Source organism: Patagioenas fasciata, chromosome 10 (genome assembly GCF_037038585.1).
Source record: "Patagioenas fasciata isolate bPatFas1 chromosome 10, bPatFas1.hap1, whole genome shotgun sequence".
Taxonomy (NCBI): Eukaryota; Metazoa; Chordata; class Aves; order Columbiformes; family Columbidae; genus Patagioenas; species Patagioenas fasciata.
This window is the reverse complement of record NC_092529.1, coordinates 8,379,522-8,398,174: the sequence shown is the minus strand read 5'-3', so window position 1 is coordinate 8,398,174 and position 18,653 is coordinate 8,379,522. Positions and strand designations below refer to the sequence as shown.

Here is an 18,653-nt window from a genome sequence, read left to right as displayed (position 1 = left end):
TCAGGATGACTGCTGGGAGGTGCTGCAAGAAGAGTTTTGTTTTCTTCTGTTTGTTTTTTTGTTTTTTTTTTTTTTCCCCAGCTTGTTTTTCATTTGATGAGGTTGTCTAGAGGAACCTTGGTGTGTGCTTGCAAAAGGTTGTGGTGTATCTTCAGACACCCTGATTGTTAATAATAATCTACTTCTTATCTTCGAATGCTTACAGCTCTAACAGATATCCCTGGTTTTGGTATGGGACTTAATTAGTGAATGCGTAAACTACCTCCAGTGCATATGTGTGCTTGTGAAATAGAAAAGGTAGTGGGAGGGTAGATGGAGAAGGTAAATGAAGCAGAGCTAAGGAGACAGGGTGAGGGAATCAAGTTGATAGTCTTGCTGAAGATTTCCAAAGATGGTTGGCTGTAGTAAGTGAATAATATTTGGCTCTTCTCCCCTTTTTTTTTTTTCTTCGAGATACACAGGTAAACCTGGAGGATATCACAGTGCTCCTTTTGCAAGCATCTTTCCTGATCCTTGCTCTGGCTTTGCAGGGGACTGTAGAGAACAGAGGTTGCTAGGAGAGGATCTTGGGTTTCAACAGCAGTCTTGGATTTCACTGTATCTGTAGCTGCCTCTGGCGGCTGCATTATGATGGCTGCAAAGTTTGTGCAGAAAGGCACCTTCTGCATATGAGGGAGATGGATTTGGTTTTGGTTTTTGAAATAAAAGAGTGCTTCATGTCAAATTTGGCTAGATAATTGTTCCTAATAGTGCTTTTGCAATATTTAATATTTTTCCTGTGGTTGATTGATTTGTTTTTAAGAATAATGACAAGTTATTCTTGGTGGAAAATTTTGTTGTAATAAACTTACTTTGAGAGAGGACCATTAATAAGGTTGTATGTTTAGACACAGAGGATTTTGTTGAAAGAGTAAAAACCTTATGGTCAGAATTACTAGGTAGCTGCAGCTTTCCTATTTGGTCTTGTCTGGCAGAAAGGGAGTGATGCTGATCATTAATTGCTGTCTTGCAGAGAGTATCTTCTTGAGGCACTTTTTCTGATGATGTCATTTTGTACAAGTTCTAAAACCTGCGTGTCCTGTTTCTTCTTCCATTGTTTTTCTGTGTGGAGTTGGCTGAATCTGTTCTGTCCTGTTGAAATTAGTGTAGGTGAAGTATTGCCCCCAAAACTTCAGTCATTCCTGAGGAATTCCAGATCCCTGACTATAGAGTGGATTTTGTTCAGCTGCGTTCTGTTTTTTGTTCAGTAGTGTTCTGCTGTTTTTTTATTTTCTGTGTGTTTTTTTTTTTTTCTCCCTAATGTCTGTGGAATAGTGAATTAACAACTATGAATGTCTGGATTTCAAGGAAATACAGAACAGACTGCTGATTCCTGTGTTAAGGAGTCTTCAGCTAGGGGAAAAATATTGAAAAACTAGTTGCTGTTCCTTGTGGGTATAAGTACAATAGCTTATTAACAATGGCCTTCTCTGAATGTTGCTCTCATTTAAAATATGGACAAGTTATTGTGTCCTGGTTCTTTCACAGTAAGAAATTAACAGAAAAGATGCAGCTTGTACTTATTGAATTTTATTTTGACTAACGGGAAATATATAGTTTTGGTAAGACTTGAATTTGAACATTTCTGTATCCTTGAGGAGATTCTTCTATTTAAATTTCAAACCTATGCCAGTTCTTATTTCTGATTGATTTCGTGCCTTGGATGCATCAAAAAATTCACCAGGTGATGTGATGTAATATAGGGAATAGTTCTGCACCTTGTTCTGTAGAATTTTCTGGAGGAAGCAAAGCTTGCATGTGTATGAGGTGGACTGAGATTCCAGCATGAATTTTAACAGGGATTAAGGGCCATTAAAACCTCTTCTGCTTTTTTTGCTAGTTTGTAGGGGCATTTCTTTGACCTGGTTTCTCCAGCATTATGTTCTTTTGGGGGTACATATATCTAAGCATGTTCTAGCAAAAACCCCAGACCTGCACACCCTTTGACGCTTAGAAAAAGGGAAAGAAATAGATTGATGACTAAACATAATACATTGCTTTGTTTCTTCTTTCCTAGTTATAATTGCTTTTTATTTATTATAAGTAACTAGAGGAAATTCTGCCTAAATTCAGTACGGCAAGCAGCAGTGTAATAGTTGAAAAACCAAATATGTGATGAGCAGAAAAGATGTCTGCCTTGTTATAAGCAACAATTAAGTTTTTAGCAACAGGAGGCAATCACCAGTCTGAGTAGAAATTTGGGACTTTTTGTGGCACCTGCAGGAAATTGTATGTTTCCCTGTATTAACCTTGGTTAAATGGTATTTAAATATGTATCTATGATCACAGGAAAAAAAAGAAGACAGGTTTGTATTTGTTTTTATTTGGTTATTTGGCTGAACTGGTACAACTGCAATTGTAGATGTCATAACTAATTGGACTAACTCTACTTGAGTACAATCTACAAAGCTTTTACTATAAACAAAGAATTAAAAGTTGGAAGCACTTCCAGTTCTGCGGATTAGCTGCAAAGCTTTCTCTGACCCCTAAAAAAGTCAACAGCTTGAGTCAACACCTATACAGAATTTTAATTCCATATTGGAATTTCAGTTCTAGTGTACTAGTGTAGTTAAATTTATGTTTCTCTTGGCTTCACCAGGTTTCTTTGCTGAAAAGATGCTCTGAATGCACTGCAGTGTGGTATTAACAGTATTTTCCACAGAGTGAAACGGAAGGTGGCATTGGGTAGTGGGGCTGAATGCTGAGAGGAGAAAGAACAGAAAGGCAGCAATTAAAACTTTTCTTACCATATTAGCACCTTGAGTTCTGTAGATGCAGATGGGAAGAGGCAGCATGTGTGTGAAAGGAGATGGGAGACAGAAACACTGTGAATCTTTGGTCTAGTACTCTATTGTAATATGGTAGTGACGCTTTAACTGTAGCAGCAGCAACACCATTCTTGTAGCCCCAGAATACATTTTTTTCAGAAGTGTCTTCTTATTTTGCTAATGATAGAGTGCTGGAGCAGTCTTGTCCTCTGGTGACTTTCTTTGGAAATTCAAACTCTACTTTATGCCTGTTTGGTGGTTGTTTTTTTTTTTTTTTTTGAGTGACTTTTGAGAATGCTGGAGGCTACGTGCAATGAAAATGTAAAACAAATCCCAGGTTTAGTACATAAACTCAGGAGGCAGTTACGTTTACTAAAAAGGGTCTTGGTTTTTATTTTTAGGTGCTAGCTCAAGCTCAAGTGAGTTTCTTTTCACAGTTGATTAGATCAAGGTGTTACGTATAACCATTTTTTTGTCTGTTTGGTGAATGGTGTGGTGGTGGTGGTGGACTTCATTAGGCTACACTTTTTCTTTCTGTGCTGGACAGGTGTCTGCCCTTGGTCCCAGCAGCGGTGGGTTGGCTGCTTCGGTGGAAGGAACTTGGCTGACCCATGAGCACATAGGAGGGGTCAGTCTCATAGTCTGTGTTATTCACTCCTTCAGTTCTTTCCTCCCTGCCAGCCCTGCAGTGCTCAGGGTGTTTTCCCTGCCTCAGTGTATTATTTCTGAGATGTGCAATAACCGCATTCTGACCTCCTGGTTTTGCTCAGGAAGGAGCATGGACACTGCATTCGATTGAACTGTTGCCCAAGACCTGCTTAGGTTTCTTCTTGCTGAGGTGTTCAGGATGCTTGGAATTACTAATTGTCCTAACTGTATTTTATCACTTCATTCTAATCCCTTTTACTGTTTCGACTTCCTATTTCCTCCCCTCCCTATTAACATTTTCCTGAAACGGCTTGTTTCCCCAGCAGAACAGCAGCTGCCGATGCAGTGTCATGTTGGAAGGTGTCTGTTCCTGATAGACGGGGGATTAGGGTTTAAAGGAAGGAAGCTCAGTGCATGTGTTCATGTTCCTGTTGGTGTAACTCACCTGTTTCACGGATGGATGACGTATTGGATACCTATTAAACGTTAAGGACCAGTTTTTATCCTGCTTGTTTTTAACAGCTCAGGTGTCAAGGGCATCTGCTGTGTCACTCAGACTGCAGTAATGTGTGCTGGGGGCCCAGTGTCAATAGGTTTATTCATTCTGTTCTCCCTCTGGTATGTTTCCACTCAGCACCTATGGGTGTATTGCTTGATATCATTTCAGCTACTGTGATTAGGTGGCTTAGCTGAAGGACTAACATTTCCTTCTTCCTCATGGCTACTGCAGTCTTGGAATTGGTACCATCTCCATATTATAAGGTTATACGAAGCTTAGCTATAAAATGAAAACTGAGTTAGTGCCTAATTATCATGGCAGTCTACACTGTAATCCAGCAGGAAGAAAAGTGGAGTGAGTACCTGGAGTCTGACGTAAGCGGTGAGCTCTCTGCGAAGAAAACAAGTATCCTGATGGTGTTTGCTTCCAAATAATGGCTTAACATATTGAATGGTATCAAGCCAGGTGCTATGCCAGGAATTCTTTATTCATGTAAAGAAATAAAAAGATTGTTCTTAAGGGACTCTAGTGCTAAATAAAAGAGCATTGTTCTGATTTTTGAATGCTTTGTTGCACTTTGAGCAATTGCTAAACTTCCTCCATACTGGCAGGAAACGTAGCTTTCCTTACTTTGTTTTGTGTGATCTTACCCACCTTACACAAAACTGAGTTGGAAAACAACACTTGCATACAATATAACTATGTGTACTTCATTTAAAAGCTGCAGAATTTTCCAGTGCTTAGTTTGTTTTAATCTCCCACATACCTCCACGTTGCCCAACAGGCTGACACCTTGGATGAGGAGACCTTTAAAAATGTCTTGTGTTGGATATCGTACAGGAAAGCTTTGACTGAAGTGCCGGGGCAGTGTAGCAGGTATGTTTTTACTGGGTTTTATTTGGTCTCAGGAGAGGGAACTCTCCTCTGTGCAGCTGCCTTTTCTGAGGTGTGAAGATGACACCTCTTTGTCCATTGGCCTCCTTCCCAGAAACTGCATTTTCTGAACTAAAACCACCATTTTCTGTTTAAATCCCTCAAGCTAGAGTTGGAATTGAAGGGGTCATGGAATGTAAATTTAGAGTAAAAAATGTCAAAATAATTTTTTAGTTGGCATATACTGTGTGCAGCTCCAATGTGCTACTGCAGAAATAGCTTAATATAGGCAAATTAATTCTGTAGTTTGTATTTAGTATAATTGAAACTGTCATTCATTAGTATATGCATATCACTATATTCCAGTAGGGCTTGAATAGAAGTTTGGTGTCATTTAATGTCTCCCTTCCTTTGGTTGAAATTTAGATAGAATGCACTTTTGGTAGGTGTCATTGCTCTACACTGTCATGAGTCCACTACGATGCAGTTGTGTTGAATCGCTCCCGTGGTGGTAGCAGGTCTGGAATACCTGGGGCTGTGTTTGCAAGTTTTTGATAGCTCTTTAGGTTCAGCAAAAGACTGAATTAAACAACCAGTTTTTACTGTATAAAGACGCGCAAGAACCTTTTCAGGCACCATTCTCTCTAAAAATAGTTGACTTGGTAGTAGTTGGTGGTGGCATGTGTAATTGGTTGCAACAAATAGTATAGTAATAATTGTAGGGAATGATTTGTTACCAGTCTTTGTGAGTGTTTTCTCTTGCGTTTATGATTGGAAGCTTATGACTTTTATATAGACAACTTTAAAACAAATACGGGTTTTCTTCTGCTTGTGTATCGTGTGCCTTTTCAAAATAAATGTATTGACAGCAGAGTGCAGTAGACAGGTAGGTAACGTTGCAGTGTAAAATTGCATATAGTGCTTGCAAAAATACCAGTGAGTTTTCAGATACCACAATTTCATAGACAGTGTAGAGTGAGGGAGAGGAGAAGGGTGTGAAGAGAGATGGATTTCCTTTGGGGGCTTAAGAAGTTGCTTCCCAAAGTGCCTTGGTTTCTACCAGTAGGTCTTGCAAAGATGAACACGAGTTGGTAATCATCTAGATAAAAATCTTTTCTAGTTATAATGGGAAGTTGCAGAAGCGGGTGTTAGAGTTACACTTTGCCTCTAGACAAAAACACTTAACACATGTTATTTAGAGTAATAATAGAGTAATAACAAATGACGTGAACCTGCTCATTTGGAAAAGCAGAAACCAAAGTGACGTTTCCCAGGCTTTGTGTTTGGACAGGCTAATTCTTCATATTTTCATACAGAAGGTTATTTTAAAATCATGTGAGCTGAGGTGGTAACAGCAGAAGGAGAATACCCATCTTTCTGTACTTCTAAACAATTTTACTAGCATTTGAACTTGTTTTATTTCTTTCACTGGCGCAAGTCCTTACACAGATTTTGTTAGTAATGTAGCAAGAGATGGAAACCTGAGAAAACCTCAGCGATGCAAATGAGGTTTTTCTCTAAATGGGAATATCCAGATTATAGATTTGCCCCAATTGTGTTTAACTTCTGAAAACACTGCAGCTCAGGAGGCCTGTATGGTAGCTTTATCTTATGGCAATGAAACTTAGAAGACATTTTGGAAAAATAGAAGGCCAATATCAAGCATCAAGCTGTAAAGAAAGAAACGTAAGCTTTTATCCTGGTTTCATAATGCTACTGCCTAATCCAAAGTACCTGGATTTATGCCAGTCATATTTTGGCCTAACTGCCAAGGATTACTTCGGTTTTGGATTTCACTGGGTAAGATCAAAATAATAATTGTAGTAACTGCTTTGGAGAAGAAAAAAATCTTGCAGATAAACTTCTTGGAGCCTAAGACCAGCAAACTATTTTTCACAAGATACTTTAGGATGAGAGCTGTGTGTACACGTCTGTGTGTCTCTGTGATGCCAGTGACATCTTTGAGTATATTTTTGCAGCCCCTCCCACAGCTTCTTGTCTCATTGGCAAGCAGTAACTTCCAGTTATGATTTAACTCAAACAATAGTTTTATGACAAGGTGCTAATGAAGTGTTTGCCTTTCTTGGTGGGACCTTAAACTTAAGGCTGGACTCTCGCAATGCTGTGGTGTAAGCCAAGTTGGTGAGAGCTCCTCCAGAACACAGGCTCCTGGTGGCATTGTCTGGAAACCCAGTGACTGTGGATGTGTTTTGACAGACATGAGTTTCAGTGTCCTTGTTGCTATCATTTGAGTTTTGTGTAACAAATGGAAATGGTCTTTGTTGTAGCCCTGGTATGGTCCTGGATGCCAGTAAGAATGTTGTTTGTTCTCAAACTGCTGTATTCTCATGTGAGGGTCACACTTTAATTCTTTATTTGGAGAGTAAGAGCAGTCACGTTTGATGTTCTGTTGGCTTTTTTTTTGTTCAGTCTTTGTCACTAACTGGATATTGAACATACTTGCAGAGAAAGGGCTGCAGGATTTAAAAAAAATGGTAGACAGAATTATTTTGAATTCAGTGTTTTTCTAGCTTGTCTTGCTTCATCCAGAGATGTAAAAGGGGTAAAGACTCTTAATGTTTAATGTGTTACATTTGCTTAACTCCATGCATTATTTCTTTTTTTCATCTGCTTGATTTTGCAGCCTGTTGGTTTTTTTTGTGTGTGTGTTTGTTCATTTTTTTTTTTCCCATCTTTTTGTGTGTATGTGACTATTATCCAATAAACTAAACACTTGGGTAATAGTACATCGATGGAACTGGTGCTAAGCAGTGGAAGGGCTTACAGAGGTACATGTAGAGAATGACATTTAGGGAGCATTAGGATCTAGCTGATCTGATTCCCAGAGTGCTAAGGAGCAGTGACAACCTCTTCAGAAATCTCTTCTCTTCTGGATTTGGGCCATTATTTTGCATGCAGATAAGCATGTTACATCTTTGGTGTTCAATCTGTAAATATAAACAAATCTAAGGCATATAAGATAAGTGACAAAAAACCTCATGGCAACAACCACCCACAGTATTTCCAAGTAAAGAATCAGTCAAGTGAGTTGGTAATGCAATAGCACGGAAAACATGGACCAATATTTTCAGAGGCGATAATTCTGAAGCAGCAGTTGGCATGTTTGATATCTGATGGGTTGACCTTTGTACTGTGGCACTGTATTTGTGCAACAGTTCACTTGCACAAAGGGATGGATCTAGCTGAAAACTTGCCCCCTCAAAAACAAAGAAGAAAGTGGTTTGTTTTATTTTTTACTCAGGTTGTCTAATAGCTTTACTAAGGCACAGTGCAGGCTGGCTGGTTGAAGTGCTTCTGTGATGGAAAGTTTTGTTTGACATCTTTAGAAAAGCAGGGTATTCTTCTGCCATAAATAGTTTTGGTCATTTTATCCTAGCATGCCTCTTCAGGATTGACCTGGTAATGAGCAAATATTTTAGTGAGTCTTGTGAGAGCAATCGGATTTTCAAGAGCAGTGGATGGAAGCTTGTTGGCTGGGAATTGATTAATAGACAACTATCTACAAGACCCTTGAAATACTACAGAATCGAGGTAGTGAATTGATTAGAAGTGATCTGATCACTCCATCGCTGATCCACTTCTTTATGAATGTTTAAACTGGGGGATCCAAAGAGTTCAAACACTGTGGAAATAACATACTGCATAACCAGGGTGTACAGGCTTGTTATCCATGTGTAATGGGAGAACACCCAGCAATCTTATCAAATCCAGGTGATTATGAGTGTTCAATTGATCTAATATGTTGCTGTAATACTCGTGCTGTTTAGATCTTGCAGGACAGGTTTAATAAAATTCAGCCAAGTAACCTTTTACCTGAGAGTGTTTTCCAGATGTGGGTGAACTATGAGATTGTACTGGCTTGAGACATTTTAGATATTGAAGGGACTGTTCCTAGGTTTCACTGGTTATGTCTGAATCCTCATCTTGGTTTGTTAGTATTTTGGATTATGCATTATCTTCTGTTTTGCTTTGCTCTTCCTGCTCTTTCCCTACAAGTTAGTAATAAAGATAACTGCAGGGCTCTCCCACTCAGCACTGTCCAGAGACAGCTTTCAGCCCTGAAATGCAGAATTTATCTGGTGCTTCGTGCCATTAAAAAACCTCCCATAGCAAGTCAATTCATAGAGAAAAAGCTTAGATTCCATCAACCTGCAGTGTGACTATGACATTTTGTCTGCATTATCTTTGCCAGGGAACCTGAGTGTTAATACTTTTTTGGGAGTACTTTAAATGGAGTGTAGTCCTTGTTGGTGTATCTAGGAAAGGTACACATGGAGACACTAAGAGGTAGCTCTGCCTGCTCTGGTGTCCAGTTGTTTTTATCCACCTCTTAGCGGAACAGGCTGAAGTACATCAGTGGGAGTAAATGTCTTGAGGATCAGATATTTAGACTGACTAATCTGAGTCAGAGTGATGTGTTGTCCTGTGTAGTAAGGCTGCAGGTTCCTTAAGACCATGTCAAAATTCAATTTTAATATAAAAAGTCTATTTAACAAGTGTAATGGTTAATTTCAGCAACATTTTATTGAAAGATGCTCAATTTACTTAGGATATCTATAAATTATTTTTATCTGAACTCAGAAAGACTGAGGTTGTTTTTAGAATTTGTGTACTTTGAAGATAAGAAGGTTTTTTAATTGTTAAAAAAATAGAAATTGTAAAAATGTCAAAAATTAGTGTGGGTTTGTTTGTTTTGGTTTGGTAAAACATTTGTCCTTGTGTGATGTGTTTATGTTTTGGAAGTTTATAAGTAGCAGTTTATAGTGTTTATAATTAGAGTTGTGTAGCTACTGCTGTTAACTGCTGTCTCATTAATATTTTGTAATGCTGTGCTGATACTGTAAGTTGATGATATCTAAGTGGGTCTTGCATTTTTTTTTTCCCAAAGATCTTTGGTGCAAGAATGTTAGGGTGTTTTTCTGTTTATTTGTTTGATACTGTGTTTTAGCAGATTTTCAGAGCAGTGTTATAAATTAGGGGATTATTTCCTGTTACACTTGGTGACTGGCAGCGCAGAGTGGCTGCCTTGTTTAAGTGATGGCAAATCTGGGAACAGATATTGATGTATTTGATTTCAAGTTGAGTGAGATCCATCTATAATGCCTATTTTGTCTTTTTTTTTTTCTTCCTTAATTTCTCAGATGAGGTAGGTTGGGAAATTGTGCTGTTCAGAAATTACGATGTACTTAAATGCTAATGAAACTGTATTGTTTCCTATCTTTCCTCAGCGCTGCGTGGTGCTGCGGTTTTTGAAGTTCCCCCCAAACCAGAATAAGGTAAGATTCAACATGTGCTGTTAATAAAAGCCCCCAGGTAAGCTACTAACCAGTCTGAAGAGAAACAGGAAACCCATGAAAGAATTGTGACAGGACTAAGAATAAGGGGATGTTGTGAAATGTGCCTGTTACAGGCATTCTGGCACCAAGAGGAAATTTGAGGTCTCCTTATGTAACTAAGGTGATGTGGCTGCCAGTACCCAGACCTTTGTGCGGGTCAGACTGCGATGTGTAGAAGGTGCGGCTGCCTGGAAGGGTGGCTGTGGCATCCGGGAAGGTGCGTATCAATGTAAGGAATGTGGTGATGCTGAGGAGGAAATGACAGTTGTACCAGCTGCTGCCAGGTGGGACAGAAGAGCAGCAGCACAGGACTGGGGTCATGGGGAAGGTCTGCTGTTGACTACCTATTCAGTAGCTAAAAAACATTGAATTTGGAGAAAGACATGAAATATTTACAGAATAGCCTTCGTCAGAGAGTTATTTTAGTGTCTGTTGCAAAAAGAACACGGTGGGACAGAGTTTACCCATTTCCTGGACTGTGTCAGGAGGATTTTGTGCTCAAGAAAGAAAAGAAGTGAGTCACCTTATATTTGCTTTAACAGAAATAAAAAATGATCAAGAATCAAAGGTGGAGGGTAAAAGTGCAGTGTCAGCACAGTGCTACAGGGAGAAAAAAGAGCACAAGAGGCAGGAGGTTCAAATTCTGTCATTTCCTCAATCTGGTGCGTGGTTGTTGGGGTGTTTTACCTGAGAGAGCGGGGGTGCAGCTTCTGAGCTGCAGCTTTGTAAGGGTCTGATCAGAAGGAAATACAAAAAGCATTATGGCTACGCTGAGAGCTGGGGGAAAGGCTTAATTGTAAGAAAAAAGAAAAAAGAATGGATGTAAAGTAAATGTATAGGGAGGGAGTTTTGCTTGAAATCAGGAAGCTGAACATGAAATGCATGATGAAATGTCCCCAATTTAACAAGGGATAGAATTTCTAAAGTAGAGCAGAGGAAAGCAGAGGAAGATAAAACCCATGAACACAGTGTGTGTACAAGTTATTTGATGGCCTTTCTGCTACAATTGTACTTGAAAAAAAGTCTGGTGAAACTAAAGTGTGATTCAAGTAAGTTTTTGACCTGCTTATAGTGACAGGATTTCAAAAATGTTTCCTGTGCTTCTGTAGTAGTCCAAGATAATGATGTTTAGAGTTTCTATGAGAACAGCAAAGAACCCAGTGGACTGGAAGAAAGGAAAACGATGCTTGTCTCTCTTTTTAATATAGCAGGGGAGTATTAGACCACAAGTTAAAGTCTACTGCCATTTGTTTAAGAAAACAAAACACTGAGTAGCTACTTTTGCGTTTTTTTGTTGTTGTTGTTGGTGGTGTGTGTTTTTTTTTTTTTTTAGTTTGAGGAGATTGTTGCATAGTAATTATTTTTAAAAATTGGCAAAGTTTGATGAAGTCTCAAAGGAAGCGAGGAAGTGACTTTTCACAGTCACCCACCGCAGCATTGCAGCTGATAACACTTCTGTCAGCTGCTTTGACATGCATATTGGCTTTTGGATTGGGACAGCAAAACACAAGAAAAGAATCTCCTGGGCCTGGTGTTCTGCTACTGTTTGAATGCTGCTCAGGTTCTTGAATGTTTTTCTTCCCTGCATAATCAGATTAGTAAAATTGCTCAGAATCCGACCAAGCAGAGAGACTGATGGCAGTAGGCATTCCTGCGGGCTGTGGCTGTTGAAACACCAAGCGTTTGTTTTTTAAAAACCGTTACCCAAACTTGCATTGAGAATTGCCCCCGACAGACACGCATCTCTTCTTACCGCTGTAGCTGCAAGACGGCTGTTTGTGGGTGCAGACGGCAGCTGAGCTTTAAACAGCGGCAGCTCCAGCATTCTGTGTTTGCTTTGTGCTGTGATTGTGTGGACATCATGGTACGCAATTCCTTTTGGCTTTGCTCTCTAAATAGAAGATTATGTAATTTGAATATATTTAATTATTCTGGTGATTGATTTTTAAGGATCAGGTTTTCTTGGAGAAGAATGGAAGACAGTATTTTATCTTCAGATCTGTAAACAAGTCTTGGAGAATCAGAGTTTTGGGACAAACTTGGACATAGCAACGTTACAGCTGGACAGCAGAGAATGTTTTTAGGTGTAATCTGTATTCCTGACCAGTGCAAGATGAGTTAGGATGTAAAGTGTTATATACCTGTGCATGACATCCAATGTAAACAGATCTGAAAGAACCAGTTGAAGCAAAATATTTTCTAGTAACATCTATACTGAAATTCAGATGTGGACAAATGTGTCTCAGTCTTTTCTGTTAACTCATTTGGAAAAGGAAGTCTGAACGCTGCTTTGCATTTATAGCATTTGGTTATGAATTTGGGATTAGTGGTTAAACGAGGTGGTGTTATTGCAAATTGTAATCTTATTGTTACAATTCAGTGTTTTATTGAAAAATACTTGATAATGCTAGTCTGTGGCTTGGATTTCTTGAGTAGAAAGTGTCAGGACTTGTAGAATGATTTTAATTGCATATTGCCTATTTAATATATGAGTCTTCTGTATGAATGAATTTTTTGCCTTTTTATTGTGTAGAACCTATTTGATGAATTTTAGTGTTTTGATGAATGAACTGGCAGTAATGTTGGGTCCTTCAAAAGGTTTTATTCTTAGTGTTTTTTAATGTTGAAAGGTGATGCTCCAGCAGCCTGCTAGCTGCTTTTTGTTTCTTGTTTAGAGTCTATCAAATATACTTGCTCTTAAAAGGAGGTGAGCAGGTGTCGTAAACTTGATTTGTAATTTTAAAGTTGGGTTGATCTTTTTAACTGGTGAGGCTTTCCTTGTAGTAGTAGCAGCACAGAATGTCCTGATTTTCTGAAATGCTCATTTCCCAATGTGTGTGTGTGTGTATTTATATATGTGTGTTAAAAAAAAGCCTGTGGGTACTGTGTGCATCAGCAAACAACGTCAGAATAATCTGTAAGTGGGAATTAGCTGTGATTTCTGTTGCTGTATGAGATGATGCAACATTCCTTCTCACCATTCAGAATTTGTGTAATTTAAAGGCTTATGCTGTCATTAAAAGGGCAGAAATCTGTATATAAATTGAAATTTTTGCCATAGTATGTGCTCAGAATTGCCAGTTTCCCCCTCATCGGGTGAGGAAGATACTGTAATTATTGATGTTTTAAATTGCTGGGGGGTTTTCCCTCTGCAAAGCAACATTTCCTTCCCCATCCCAGGACAACTGAAGCACAAGGGCAGGTGGGTGCAGTGTGTATGGAGCCTGCTCAGAGGGTGCAGAGCGGGGTTCCCCCATTTCCCCCTGGACCGGAGGGGTGATGGAGCTCGGGCTGGTCCTAACTGCTGGACCTCAGGGTGTTCAGTGCCTGTGACAGGGGCATTGGCCTTTCTGGGAAGGGCAGATTGACCAAAACTGCTGTAAAATGCCCTTTTGCATACCCGTGTGGGTGGCCTGCTCACGCATCTTGTTGCTTATTAATTATTTTTTCTTAAATACACTTCTTCAGACCAAATGACTGCAATTGAGAAAGTTATTCAGGCATTATTTTGGTTTTTGTTTGGAGACTGAAGCAGCAGAAGATGGTCTGTTGTGAAGAGACTCTGAACTTCTTTTGACTCCCTTAAAAGGATTCAGGGAGAGCTGTTCTGAGAAATGACTCCATGTACCATATGCCAAGCATGTTAAAGAATAAGTGCTGTCATGGCCTTTATAGAGACATGGAAGTGCTGTCTAAGTGCTCTGGAAAAAATGTTTTTCCTGCTTGCTCTGAAGGAATTTGGTGTTTTTGGTTAGTGCTCTGCATACTGGATAATGGTGTGTAGCACAGTGTGTTACTGAAGAGTGTAGTAACCTATGTTACTAGAGTGACTTTTCTTTCTGTAAACCATTGTCACACATTGCAGCATTGTGTATTACTGCTTCTGTCTGGAAAATGCATCTTGCTAGAGGAAGAGTATTAAACTTGGTACCTGGTCTTAGCAGACCAGTGCTACAGGAACAAACTTATCTTGCTTAGTCTACACAACTTGTGTAAGTTTATTATGTAAGAAACCCTTACGGGTGGGGAAAAAAAAAGTCTACCTATTATGATGGTATTATAGAACAAAGTTAGTAAGAGTGTGTGGTTAGTGACATTCTCCTTTTACCTATAAACATGTTTAATTTGTGTTGGGTGTGGTCTTTCCTCCTTTCTCTAGACTTTGTCGTTGTGTGAGTGTTGTCTTCCTAGCATTTTATTTTCTCTTACTCTGCCCTGTCTACTTTTTTTTTTTTTCTCCTGCTTGTGTTGTTTTTCTCCTCCAATTTTTGAACTTGGACATGAGTGTTGCACTTTCTCTTCCTCCACTGTTACTTAATCCCAAGAGTAAATCTCTATATGGTTCAGTGGTTTATAGTGTGCAGTGGTAGGCAGAGTAGTCCTGTTCCAGAAAAGCTTCTGTTGCAAAAGGACACAGGACTTGGAGATCATAGTAACAATAAAACACAGCACTAGACCTGGAGTGCTGGGAACAGGTATGTTGTAAAGCTGCTCTGCTAACATCGCTGTCCTGCTCCCAGTGCTTGTTCAGCTTTGTTTCTATCCAGCTGGGCATTTCTGTCTTGTAGAACTTTTGTGTTTCCCTGTAGACACGTAATATAAAATTTACAGAAGATGACAATTATAGTAAGGTTTTTCATTGTTTGGGGCTGGATTTGGCAAATTCCGTACTTGTTGATGCAGAAGTGTGTCATGTGGCTCACTCTTTGTGGCCATTCTCTTCCAAATCTCCAGGTGATGTATTTTCTAACACTAAAAGCCTCTCCCGCACATCACCCATTGGTAAGAAGGCATGCTGTGTCTCTTTTGACTATTGCAGTTTTTGAAACTATTTGAAGAATAATGGTCAAAGACAGAGTAGATCTTGAGTAACCTCCCTCTTTCCCACCTTTTTAATTTTTCCTGTCCTTTCCCCCCTGAAACTTAAGAAGAACCATCTCTCCTGACGATTTTCCTGGTTATCCCAGCCTCAGCAGCACAGAAACAGATTTAGCACATTTCATGTGTTTGCTTAATTCCAACGTGCACTGACCTACCAAACTCAGTAGAGCAATTGAGCTACTTTGCTAAGTCACTGACTGGCATGTGTATATATTCTCGAGTGTTATTTATCATCATTATTTCATAGTTAAATTAACCACGTTTCTGTCTTCCAGACTTCAGAGGAAATACTACATCACCTGCAAAACATTGTAGACTTTGGAAAACATGTCATGAAGCAGTTCTTTGGGGAGAACTACGTTCACCATGGGGTAACTGTTTTATTCTTTCTGTAAATGGCTTATGCACTGTAAACACTGAATGCCAGTAAAAGGAATTAATAGGGTTTGTAGATATTCCCGAGTAAGATACATGCACAGGAAGCATTTGGATCAGAACAGAGATCCTGCTCTGTGCTGGTGAGGTGGTTGGATTGTACTTTGTGGTTTGAGTAATTTCTTTGCCCTGCGTAAGGTCAGAGATGTGTGAGAGATTTTGAGACTGACTGCAAAACAAGGGGAGAAACCTGGTTTGTGTGAATTATCCAGGTTTCTGTGCAGTCAGAGGTCTCCTTTTTCCTTGCCGTGCTGGCAACCAGATGTAGTTCACCCAGCTTCATGTACCTGAGTGGAAAGTTCCACCTTCTCCTGCGAGCCGAGTTAAACGGTTCTGTCTTGGAAGAGTGGGATGTGGGACGGGATGAAATGGGACTCTTCCATTTGTGAATGCACATTAAACTTGCACTGAAAATACTCTCTCTTGTGCATTTATTTAAATTAGTTTCCGGTTTCCGTAGTGAAGTTTTGTATGTGATTGCAGGCACGGGTTTTCATATAGATGGTTTATCAGAGGGAGAAGCTACTAATTGTATAGTTCAGTGTACTGTCGTTAGCATCCTCTGCACTTTGGTATTCCATTTTAAGACCCCCCCCTCAACTGGATATTAATTTTTATGTTGAAATATGTTTTCTTTTTTTTTTAATAGGAAATTATTCAACTGCCTTTAGACTTCGTCAGACAGCTCTGTTTAAAAATTCAGCCAGAGAGGCCAGGTAAGTGCCAGGGACAGCGTAACGAGCTGTAAAGCATTGTGCTTTATTGTAAAGTAAAAAAGCGTCATACCTCAGAATACCAGGAAACTTCTTTAAATATTAAGACGCATTGAAAATTTGTTCTGGAAAAATGGGTGTGTTCTAGAACTAAAAGTTGCACCTGATATTTGTTTGATCAAACTGGGGAGAGGGATCTTCTGTGAGCCTGTGTGTGTTAGTTCTTGAGCGAGTGTTTACCTTGCTGTGAATTCTTTTACAAAGTTCAGTGAGGGAGGTGGAAATGTGGCCTGAAATAATTGTTTGGTGCTGGGTCCCTGTCCTTGGTGAAGTGCACATTTGCTTTTCTGGTCCCCTGGGATGGACGGAGGTACCGAAGGGGACAAGTGTGCGAGGTCAGGGCGCGCCGGCCTTGCGAAACCTTTTGAAACAAGACTCAAGGTTTGGCAGTGTCTGACGCATTCAGTGTAGAGTGAAACGCTACAGAATCTGGTGTCATAGTTCTTAGTCAGCAGCACTCTGTGCACCGCTCTTCCGGTACGGCTACAAGTACAGAGAGGTGTACGCTCTACAGTGGGCAAAGAGAAGATGTCCCTCCTGGTGTGTTTATCGCGTGTTCTCAAACAGTTCTTGAGAACGGCCAGAAACTTCTGATTTGGGAAAGTTCATTGAAAAAAAGTGGTATTAAATCAAAGTATTGTAGCCAGTATTTTGATGCCTTTGATCCAGGAAAAATTGAGTTAATTTACATACATTGAGCACAGGATGCTCTCTATTACTGACTTGTCCTCACGTTTTTGAGAAACAGTTCCACAGTGCCAGATACCAGCAAGAAAAGTAAATAGTGTCTAATAAAAGCTACAGAATTGATGATACTCTGGTAGAAGTGAGTGATAGAATTTAGTTGATTTCTTAAATGTTGTGTGTCTGCAGCTCCTGGGGGTTTCTGTAGAGGAAGAAACGTTGCGAGGAGCTGCCCAAGTGGTGTTTCTTGCTTTAGAACAGCAAATCTCACTGTTCCTGTTTTAACAGGAATATTTTTTCTAAATCTCAAGGAAGGAATTTATTTTAATATTACCTTTCACATAAGCCTTTCTAACTTAAAAAGCAACTTCTCTAATACTTCAGATTTCTGGGTTTGTCTGGTTTGGCAAGTGGCTTTCAGCTGAACATGGATATGCTTTTGCTGGAGTTCAGAAAAAGAAAACAAACCCCAGAATTTTCTTGGAGAAAGGAGGTTTCTTCTCGCTCATCCTGGTGAAGTACAGCGTGTAACTGCAGGCTGATGCCTAACGAGCCTTCTGTTTCTGAGATATTTTTTTTAATTGAAATATATTTTCCAGAATGGACATTTTTATTAGCAATGGAAACTATAACAGAAGATATGTACTGTGTATGTCTCTTTAATAAGACAGATACCTGAAAATTTGGGAGTGTATCTTGTTGTTAAATTTGAATTAAAATCTTGCAGACCTTTCTCTGTCCCAAAGGATGTGTGTGCCGGGAGGGTATTGAAATGCTTCATCTACATAATGGCTCTTAATCTTAGTCTGAAACCTGTTTGTTTGTTTGCTATTTTGTTTCTTCTCAGGGTTGTTAATCTGGACTCTATTAAATGCTGTTTTTAACAGGGTGATTTTAGCAGAGGAAATTCTTGTTTGAAGTTGCGAGCTTGTGAGGGAGGGGAAACAAACTTTTCCTTTTGTCTTCCTTTTCACCTGTTTATTACTTTGACATAAACACTGGCATGGCTAGGAAGAGGCTACTCACAGACTGCTTACCAAGTTGAGTGAAGCCACTTGCAGGTTCTCTTTACATCTACACTTTCTTTTGAACAGATTATGATGTTCCTGGCAGTTTTCACAGATTCCTCTTGGCCGAGGGATGGTGCTTTGTGCAGTTGCACTAAACAACCACGAGATCGCATCTTTGAACGCAGCAGTCAGTCATTCTCTACCTGCTCCCTCGCCCTTCCAGGCCTCTCAGCCATATCTTCTTGGGAGGAGCTGCAAACAGCAGCTCTTGAGGCGTCTCTGTGCCTGGGACAGTTCTGAGGAAGCTGAAAACAGGCTGATAATGAGGAGGGCAAATGTATGCCAGTGCTTAATTGGCTAAAGCCTGCTGAACTGTGTCTGGTCTTTCTAACTTGGTTTCCACTCCCCCACCTGGTGAACAAGATAACTACAGCGTAAGATAAACATCCACACACCTCGTTTTTGTTTTTTGTTCTCCCCAGAGTCTCGCTGTGATAAAGATATGGACACGCTCAGTGGTTACGCAATGTGCCTTCCTAATCTGACCCGGCTGCAGACCTATCGTTTTGTGGAACACCGGCCAATCCTCTGCATAGAGATTAAGGTACCGAACGGCAGAAGATCCTGCTGGGGGTTTTATTTGCATTTTCAAGTATGTACTGGGCAGGGCAGTTTGGGAGGAGTGC

General features: G+C 39.8%; 1 protein-coding gene across 6 annotated transcripts in view; it reads left to right on the top strand.

Moving 5' to 3' along the window:
- IPPK (inositol-pentakisphosphate 2-kinase) overlaps positions 1 to 18,653 on the top strand; it is a 57,976-nt gene that overhangs the window by 29,245 nt on the left and 10,078 nt on the right. For 5 of the 6 annotated variants that reach the window (XM_071813042.1, XM_071813039.1, XM_065845901.2 and 2 more), the window contains 4 exons: positions 10,077 to 10,124; positions 15,341 to 15,436; positions 16,150 to 16,216; positions 18,450 to 18,571. In XM_071813042.1, the coding sequence (XP_071669143.1) occupies positions 15,398 to 15,436; positions 16,150 to 16,216; positions 18,450 to 18,571 (228 nt within the window). In that variant the 5' untranslated portion in view covers positions 10,077 to 10,124; positions 15,341 to 15,397. Of the gene's footprint in view, positions 1 to 4,738; positions 4,831 to 10,076; positions 10,125 to 15,340; positions 15,437 to 16,149; positions 16,217 to 18,449; positions 18,572 to 18,653 lie in introns of all 6 variants that reach the window. The other variant, XM_071813041.1, reaches the window with a different exon arrangement.